This window comes from Cydia strobilella, chromosome 7, assembly GCF_947568885.1.
Source record: "Cydia strobilella chromosome 7, ilCydStro3.1, whole genome shotgun sequence".
Classification (NCBI taxonomy): Eukaryota; Metazoa; Arthropoda; class Insecta; order Lepidoptera; family Tortricidae; genus Cydia; species Cydia strobilella.
This window is the reverse complement of record NC_086047.1, coordinates 9747787-9758306: the sequence shown is the minus strand read 5'-3', so window position 1 is coordinate 9758306 and position 10520 is coordinate 9747787. Positions and strand designations below refer to the sequence as shown.

Genomic DNA, 10520 nt, shown 5'->3' with positions numbered 1-10520 from the left:
CAAGCTCTAGTTGAACCATTACTTTTCTTTGCACAATCAATAAATAATTATTTATCGAAACGATTCTAAACCTCAACAAAATGTTATTGATTTAATATAGCTATAAGTATGTTAAACTAAAGTAAAATATAAGTACTTAACTAAAATTATTGGATAGAAATTAGAAACTAAATAAAATAGACTATTTAAATGCAATAAGTGTACCTATTATTAAACGGTTTTATTTTATTTTAGAGTTCCTATAGATACCTTCGATAATTATCAACATCATCATCATCATCAATAGCAGTGTCTCAAGAGTATGTTTTGTATTGATATTCACGTCATATGTATAGGTACGACTTCATTTTTATGATATTTATAATGTATGTTTTCATACTTTCATTTATAATAAAAGAAACAACAGTTATGTAACACATAAGGAAAAATTCCCCTCTCAAACCTCTCACCATCAGTTTTGTTTATCACCGAAGTTACACGTACAGATAGGTAAAGCTGAAAAATATACTTTCAACTCAATCAGACGTTGGAATCCTAGTTTAGGAAATCTAGCTTCTACATTTTATACAAATTTTACTAAGCGTATCACATCTGAGCAAGTGCCAAGAAAAATACCATTTTAAACGCATCCAACATATTTAATCTTTGGCGATATACAGAAACACCACATTGGGATATTTTAAATGATTATGAAGAAAGACTCGACAGGTCTGGAGGTCTAATGACCCTTCGTCTTTACATCCGAAGTAAGGACGGTATGCCGTACGTTCAGTTCGTTTTCTCTCTTCCAAATCTCGAGTTCGGCAATCCGCACTTCTAATTCAAGTTTTATTTTCTTAAGTTGATCGATATCTTTACCCACATCGTTCCCAGTTGTAGTGTCTACTGCAGTTCCTTCAGTTCCTGCGACCGCACCTGTATTGGCATGTTGAGTTACCTATAAAAATATTAGCCAAGTATTAGAAAATCAAAAAGTGTGAGAAATGGCTACTAAAATACCAAACACCTGTTCTATCAGGGGATAATTTAGGCGTAGGCATTATCAAACACTACACGTATCAACGGAAAATAGTAAGATATAATTATAGGCATACAGATAATAAGTTTTAAATATTCCTCGCCTAAAAATTCTTGCGGGAAGTAGGTATTTTATGGATGGAAACGCGAAAGGCACTATCGTCAAAATCTAAGTAAGTATATATCAGCCCGGGAAAGCTTTCTCGATAAATTATTATTTTTGCACGTCCTGCAGTAATGCAGTCGACTGCAGGAGTAATGCAGTGCGACATTAATGCCCCAATTGTCAAAAATGGAGTTTCTAACTGACGAATCGAGTTTTTAGTTACACACTACCTTAATTTAAAAAATATATATCCCCTGAATGGGGGTTTATTAATGATTTTAAAACAAAGTTTCGTAAATTTCAACTTGATTTACAAAATCATTGATATCTCGGAATCCATAAGTGACAATGCGGTACCTTTTGATTGAGAATGACAAACATATAGTGCACATACTACGTAGTGCCCTATTTCGCTAGACTTTATAAAACGTGATATATATAGGTATCTTTCAAGTAGTTACATATCTTGGGACTCTAATTCGGCCATATTTAAGTTTCGATTGAGGTTTTCTATCAACGATTGTCATCTTTGGTTAGGCCCCTTGTGCTACTAACCTTAGAGCAAGACAGGCTTTCTAAGTAGACGTTATGGAACTCCTGGCCCAGTTTTCCGATGGTTGGGTTCGGGCAACTCTTTATCACATCCACCAAACACTGCAAGCTCTGGTCCACCAAGACACACCTGTCCTGTTATTAAAAAAATATATATATGCAAGATTTTCGTTACCAGAGGGAGTCTGAGAAATTTAACAAGTTGGGACACTTGAACCATTTTATGTAATAAAAAGGGACAAAATAATCATTATTATATATTCACTGTTACTCGTATGTCCATTATTTCAAGTCTCCGGTCAATTCGAATAACGTGATAATTACGAGAACAATAAAACATCTAATTGATACATTATAATCTAGTTCTCAACTAGTTATCATTTGCAGTTGGATTCGAGAAACCTATATTGTCATTTCACGCTACAATTATTGTGACGTTTTGGAATATCCATTGGATGTCTAAGTAATATCTTAAGCAAGGTGGGAATAATAGTTTTAAACACAAAACAAACAATGCTATTAACCTTAGAACTAAAATTTAAAATTAAAGTGGAATATTTCACTGCCTCGGGTGAGTCTTGAACTCACGACCCTGGATAGTAGCCCATGCTGTGCGAACTAAGCTTAATACATTAATATTAGTAATACTATATTTTCAATTTGGGCAAGGACTGAATCCTGCTTAGGTCAATCCGAATTCAACGGCCATTTCTTCAACCAGAAACGTCACTTTTGGCACCAACAGACCTGCTACGTGCTGCTCGCGCGCGACTCCATACATCTTGCGCGACTTCAAGTATAGACTCGCGCACGAGAACGCAACTCATGCTAGACGGATCATATTTGGATCATATCCATAACAATCCAGATCAAATTCATAACCTATTATCACAGTCAGAATACGCCTCCTCGCGTTGCGTTCAGAGGGTTACAAAGAGTCCGGAATACGAAAATTAATTTCGTAGCCGTAGCGTGGCCGCGCACCAAGTCAAACGTTTCAATCGTTACGATTGTCTAATTCCGTCAAGTCTCTTTTGGTTGGGCTTAATTTAAAAATTGTTATAGAAATATGTTTTATCGTATTTTTATTACTTAAATGTTACATTTCTATATAAAATAATGTTCTATATCTCCAAAAAATGTCTACAAACATTTTACATGAAAGCAACTCCATATAAAAAATTTACTGTCATTGGTTATTGGGTCCATCATTCGCCGCGCAAGGTATAGTTCGGTTTGTCGAGTCGGACTTACCTTTTTAGGTATAGTGTACAGTGATCTAGCTATAGCAGATATTCCATCTCCGGAGCCTTTTGTAAACTTCGTGAGGTTTGACGTGATGGCATCTTGGCAATATGCAATATAAAACATCTTATCTCTAATGCACCGTGGACCATCCTTTTTAATAAATGCTGCAAAAAACGTAAAATGCAAAAAATCTAGTCATTTTTGATAGCCATAATCTCATCACCATCAGAGTCTGGTTTATGAAGTGTAGAAAAAGACCAAAATTTATGTATGAAAACATTAAATAGGTCGCGCCACAATACACCGAAATGAAATGTACCTAGTATTTTATATAGATGTGCTATACGCGTGCGCCCGTGAGGGACAGAACATATGCAATGCGACAACATTAAAAACACGTTTTAACATACATCTACACCTTTACAAGACCTTTCTTTACACCTTTGCAATAATGCACTATAAAAATCTGCAATGATATTATTAAAATACAAGCTATTATTATTAGTGATTTTATATACAAAATCACTTATAGTATTAGCTTGTATTTTAATGCAATAGGCCCCAGGTCTCTGTTTCACCACGCTAACAATTGTCGCCAGACACTGAAAATTCAACTTACATTGCTGGTTCAACAAGTAAACATTAAATGCTATGTTGTTTATGTTGTTGTTACTTACCGACCCAGAAATGTACAGGTAATTGTCAGTGTCAAGTGTCAATTTTCAAGTTGGGGAAATAGACGCCTACGCCTACAGTCGAAAGGTATACTTACAGGTTATCCTTGCACCATTATTGTCGCAAACGAAGTCGATCAGGGCATTGGTGCTGTTCACCGCGGTACGGTCCAAGCCGACCGGCAGGCATGGAGCCATTCCTTTGATCAGGCGGCTGGCACATTCCTTTAGCTGCGGAGCTATAGCACAGTACCTAGAAAACAGTGTTTACGAGCATATATTATTAACTAGTACTTAACTTTTGCCGGCGATAATACGTCTGCGTGAGATGATGACATTGATGAAAGCAATCCTATGTCCTTTCCCGGGGTCTAGAGTTACTTTCGTATTTTTTAATATTATATAGTAGAGATTTGAGGGACTACTGATAGTAAATTAGATGATCATCATCATCCCCCTATCGTTGGGGAGAATCGGGTAGCGGGGAGCGTCCGTTCGGCAACCTAATCGCAAGAATCGACATAGGAAACAGGTCTCTAACCTTCCAATCCAGAGGGAAAACAAGGCCTTATTGGGACTAGTCCAGTTCCTTACGTTATTTTCCTTCACCGATAAGCGATGATACTAAATACAGAACGAGGTCAAAAATGCTTGGATGTAGGCGCAGGCCTGCCCGGAAAATACAATCCCATCAGCCTTAAGCAATGCGAAATAAGTATATATTTAATATCTTAGACTAAATTCTACCCGCGGCTACATATTATGCGTAAAATGATGATTTCCGCGATAAGTCTATGCATGTCCTTTCTCGGGACTTAAAACTGTTAGCTTACAACATCCCATCGGAACCAGTTTAGTGGTTTAAGCGGGAAGAGGCCGAAGAGGTAACTGGCAGAAGTTACGTATTTATGATATTAAGTAAATAGTAGGGTACTAATGTAAAGGCTAAAGTATTAATGTATATTATTTTATACCTAATAATAGACTGTTTTGATTTGCCTGTTATCTCGTACCTAACTACGCAAGCGGTCAAGGTCATTGTAGTATATTTAAGAACTTTTTACAGACTATAATAAATTAATAATGTACCTAATAACCAACTTTGAATCAAAAGTCAATAAACAAGTCTAGTTAAACATTTTTCAAATATTCTTGCAAGTAGGTATTGTGGCTTGATTTTCGTACAATTACAATCGAACGGTTTAGGTTTAACTTGTACCCATATTTTACATAAGTATATATTTTAAATAATAATAGTACAACAGGGGATTTTTATTCCTTAATTTAATTGTCATTTTGTAAAAGACTGCAAGAACTGGACTGTGACTGTTTTAGTCAGTCAGTGAATTTCTCTCGAGAGGATTTTTTGGGCATAATGTAAGAAACTACTTACAAAACCACATTTTAGTATCAAAACAGCACTTACTTTTGGATTACTTCGTCATATACTTCGCTGCTCTCCGCTTTTTCCATTTCTTTCGCGAAAGTTTCAAAATTGATCACGCCGTTCAAACACTTTGCGAATGCTATCATTGCAGACTGAAATAGAAACACATGTATGTTTTGACAAAGAAATCATCTTTAATGCAAGTTTTTATCACCGAATGTGGCAACTTATCTTTCAATATTCATCAAGACGATTTCTAAGGAGGTTACGTTATAGGTATTTTAAATAGCACCACCAGGGAAACTACCCTACCTATTACCCTACCTATTACCCTACCATTACCACCCTATTACCACAGAATAACTAATTGCTATTACTCAGTGCCGGCCCGAGTCCTTGATCAGGGTAGAGCGAAATCGGGTTTTAGCGCCCTTCGTTGAAGCTTTTTACCCAAAAGCAAAACGAACCGTATTTTGGGCCCGCGTCACACTCGCGTCTTTTAAAACTTTTTTTTTTCTCATTTGCCATTTTGGCGCCCCCTTGCCATCTGGCGCCTAGAGCAGCCGCTCCACTCGCTCTACCCTAGATCCGGCCCTATTACTTACCTTCGCTTTCCATCATCAGTTCGGCTCGATGTCATCATAATATTTGTATTGTCACCGGTTTTGATATTTATAAATCCCTAGGTATATCGAATGTCAGGAACTGGTACTAATTTAGCTTCCAAGATTTGACTTAAACTAACGTTGATAAATATGTACTACTTAACTAACAGCGCAAGTTTAATAAAAGCTTGTATTATGGTGCCAGATTAGAATGGTTGGACAGGTAGTTGTACCTAAAATCATACTTATTTTGTTTTTGAAGTGAAACTTCTAATGCGACTTCCAACAGGGTTGCGTTAAACGTTTAACGCTACCATCGATAATTGAATTTTATTCTCTATCACTAACTCACTAAAGTTAACTTTTGCTCGACCAGCACGGTGTCTCTTATCTCTCTCTCTCTCTGTGTGTATACTTGTCTGAATATACATACATGTACCAGGCGAACACAACTATGAAGGAGGTTTACGCTCAAATTTTTATAAATTATCAAAGGCTGGCATCGTCACCATGAGTGTACGGAAGCCTTTATAAAAATTAAGAATAAAAAAAAATATCAAACTTCGAAACAAGAGTGTGACCAGTAAGTTGAATAGGGTAATTTCCCGAAAGTAGGGTAATTGATGCTAGTTTCACTTCTTTCGCGCGGAGGAACTCCACGCACTATTTCTTTATTGTAACACCTAACCGTCTCTTTTATGCGTTCAATTTATAACATAAATTAAACACATAAAGGAGACTCTTGTGTGCTGTGTGTTCTTTTTAGTTTGGGTGAGATTCCATTACGGGTTTGGGATATTCTTATTTACACATTGTGCTTGGTAGCAATGGTAGCAAGCTGCGGCGTATATTTCCATCATGATATTTTTATGTTTTATATTTTATATTACGATTTATACAGATATATTCTAAGCTTACATTACATTTACCCTAAAGGCAATTGTGAGGCGGTCTGGGCGGTAAGAAATATAATGATGGCTTGACATTGAAAACGAACGAATCGAAACAAACGATTAACATTTAAAATTGTAAGTTCGTTAGCAGGCGCTTCTGTTAAGAAATATTTTTTTCATCAGCATCACCCTTGCTCGAAAAAGATATTCTTATTCCATACAGGTGTACAAGGCCAAAGGCCTATATTGTTCCCGGGGGAGTTATGGATGGTGAAAAAAACACGGGCCAAGTGCGAGTCGGACTCGCGCACGAAGGGTTCCGTACCATTACGAAAAAAAAACAGCAAAAAAATCACGATTGTTGTATGGGAGCCCCATTTAAAAATGTATATTATTCTGTTTTTAGTATTTGTTGTTATAGCGGCAACAGAAATACATCATCGGTGAAAATTTCAACTGTCTAGCTATCACGGTTCATGAGATATAGCTTGGTGACAGACGGACAGACGGACGGACAGACGGACAGACGGACAGACGGACAGCGGAGTCTTAGTAATAGGGTCCCGTTTTTACCCTTTGGGTACGGAACCCTAAAAAAGGAATAGAGGTGACCAACGGAATGTAAACTATCTCAGTCTGTCAAACACTACGACGAATTCTTATAAACATACCTTGATTTCTGACGTCTTGTCTTCGGCATGAGTGGCGTTGCAATATTCCCTAATCACTCGTTGACTGTACTCATCAAAAGGCGAATTATCAGGAACATCGACCGTGGAGCGACCAAATACTCCTGTCAATGAAAAATACATAATGCAATTTTAGGGACCGCTCCTACGAGTTACGAGAGCGCAGGATTGCTGTCGACTGCATTGCCGCAGGAAATGTTAGTATCAATGTCGATGTCCTGGTTGCAAGCAGGACAGTATGCATGATGCTGAGTTGCAATGTTGCAAATCTAACGTTAAATCGTTTTAAGGATAGATATCTATAAAAAAAAGTAAAATTTTAGAAGTTACTTTAAAAAGTAAAGTGGGATCGTGTCACGCTAAACGTTAAAATCCTATGAATATTCGTAAATCAACGTATGTCATCATTCGCTTGCCATTGTCCCATTCACTTGGGGTCGGCGCAGCATGTCTTTTTCTTCCTTACCTCTCTGTCACCCGTCATCTCATCATTCACTTGCGTTAGTTTCATATCATCTTTCACACAGTCCATCCACCTTTTCCTCGGTTTTCCTCTCCTCGTACCTCCCTCCACATTCATTCTTAATACCTTTCTCGTCACATGACTTTCATCCCTCCGCATCACATGCCCGTACCATGCTAGGCGATTTGCCCTTACTTTTTCTGTTATGGGTGCAACTTTCAGGCTTCCTCTTATATACTCATTCCTTATCCTAACCATTCTCGTCACGCCACACCGCCACCTTAACATTCTCATCTCTGCTACATGCAATCTCTTTTCATCCGTCACCTTTAGGGCCCAACACTCCGATCCATACATGACGACAGGTCTTATGATCGTTTTATACATTTTACCCTTCAACCGAAGGGGCATACGTAAATCAACGTATGTACACTTAAAAAAAAACTGCCTTGGGTGAGACTTGAACTCACGGCCTCTGGATTGCTAGACGATTCTGCTTGTTAAAAATTAAATCAACGTATATAATTAATGTAATGCATATAGAGGTACTGCTGTCAAAGTTTTCATCACTGTTCTTCAACGGCAACTTATGAACGGCTGTAGAGCAGTATAAAAATAGTTACCGCACCATATATCAATATCATATATTTATATTTAATGTTGAAACGTGCTTTAATAGAGCTTCTTATTTACTAGAGGGTAAAAGATTTTTACAAGGATACTGCCTACGTTAAAAAATATCAATTCAATTTCATATCACTATTTATACTCCGACCACAGGAAACAAGTGATAAACGATTTGCAAGTTTCATAACATTGTTTGAATTTAGCACAATGCACAACATAAGGTACCTACCTAGAGTCAGACCGAGATAAGTCTGCACGATTTTGAAAGCACACGCAGTGCGTTATTTTAAATGTCAAACTTCTATGAAATTATGACGTATAAAACTTGCACTGTGATGTGCCATCAAAATCGTTGCAGACTTACCTCGGTCTACTCTACCTACCGATTCTACCCGCATCTTCTTAAACTAAGTAAAATAACGACCCAGTGTCCTAATATAACGTACTCGTAAAATTACTGATTTTGCAAAATTTCCTTGTCTTGCTTGGTTTCCTCGCCTTCGATATGAAAAGTAGAGTGTTTAATTTGAGTGAAATGCACCATTTCCGTCTCAGACTATTGGCGCTCTCACTGCGTTCGAGCGCCAAACTACCTCGACCCTTGGTTAACAATCTACTATTGTTTAGTTTACCATATTATCAATTTATCACAGTTGGATTTTATTTCAGCGTTTCAACCATCTACACGCTTTATAATGCTGTACACTGATTAATTCACCACCATTTCTGCAATAAATATAATAATATGCACTTGAATATTTAGAATAATCACTCAACAAAACAACAACTAGAGTAGGTAACTTTAGAGTAGGTAAGTTGAGCTGATAACTTATTATATATCCGTCCTTATTATATTATTTTCCTTCTTATATTTAAACTTATATTTAAACATAAAATAAAATAGAATTGAATCTCATTATCTTGAGTGCTAGAGAATGCTCTATAACATTGAGTCCGCCTGTTTTTGTCCGACAAAAAACAAATAAATAAATAGAATCAGTTCTTTCTTATTTTAAGTACCTATTATTAAAAAAACAGAAATACATAATCTGTGAAAATTTCAACTCTAGACAGTTGAAATTTTAAGCTATTACGGTTCATGAGATACAGCCTGGTGACAGACGGAGAGACAGACAGACATACAGACGGACGGACAGCGGAGTCTTAGTAATAGGGTCCCGCTTTTACCATTTGGGTACGGAACCCAAAAAAGAGCTGGACATTAGTGTAATAATATACACGGTGGCTAAAAAATAAGTGCATTCCCGTTGTTAGGGAGTTTTTGGGATTATACTGAGCAACCTTTACTATGGGACCAACCCTGAAATCCCGAAAAAAATTGGCTGTTTCATACATTTTGGCTGGTCCATTTTCTATGGGAGGGTAAAAAAAAATTCGCGATTTCGTGGTTGGTCCCATAGTAAAAGTTGCTCAGTATAATCCCAAAACCTCCAAACTACTAACTGTACTAGTAAGCACACAAATAGTAAACATTAAACATACAAACATGTCCAATTATATAAATATATAATAATAAACATTATTACAATGTAAAAGTGTGTTCATAAGTGTTTCACGCTGCTTAGTTTAATTAGTTTAAATATATATTTTAACCAAGCTTAAGAAATATAGTTTAAAGTTAAGTAAATAAACATTTAATATTAAATAAAAAAATAACAGCTCGTTAAAAAATATTTAATAAGCTGAATAAAATAAAAATGTTGCATTAGTGATATAAAGTAAGCTTTTCTTTGTACTCACCCAAAGCTAGAAAAGCAACAACTAGAAATTTCCACAACATATCGAAACCCTACATTAACCTCTGAGAACGTTTGAAGTGCCAAATAAGCATCTGCAACTGCAGCCCTATTCCTGCGTAGCACGTTATAAACACCACAATACTGCTACAAAACCAAGTATATATGTTTGTACTCACACACACACGCTTCTGTCTCATTCAAGTGATAAGAAATTTCGCACGGTTCGCATTGGGATGAGGCGCTGACCATAAAAAATAAAGCGTACCTAAATTCTTCAAACTAGTTCGTTGAACTAGAGACAAGTCAAAACTAAAAAGATATGGCGTTACTTAGTGAGTGACCTATAAATGCTGCAACAAACATTTCATAAAAAATACACAGGTTTTAGGTTTTAGGTTACTTTTTTATGTCATCTCGGATATGGATGAATATGGTATCAATGCATTCAGTGATGTCCTGAATACAAATATGTGAGATGACAAGCGCGAAAATGGTGAGG

General features: G+C 36.6%; 1 protein-coding gene across 1 annotated transcript; it reads right to left on the bottom strand.

The window, feature by feature from the left end:
* Positions 1 to 686: 686 nt before the first annotated feature.
* Positions 687 to 10274, bottom strand: LOC134742737 (27 kDa hemolymph glycoprotein-like). Its single transcript, XM_063675925.1, has 7 exons — positions 10023 to 10274; positions 7154 to 7275; positions 5024 to 5136; positions 3696 to 3850; positions 2930 to 3087; positions 1679 to 1810; positions 687 to 937 (listed from the first exon to the last, which is right to left on the bottom strand). Exons 1-7 carry the CDS (start codon positions 10060 to 10062, stop codon positions 719 to 721), a joined length of 939 nt encoding a protein of 312 aa, XP_063531995.1. The 5' UTR covers positions 10063 to 10274; the 3' UTR covers positions 687 to 718.
* Positions 10275 to 10520: the final 246 nt, after the last annotated feature.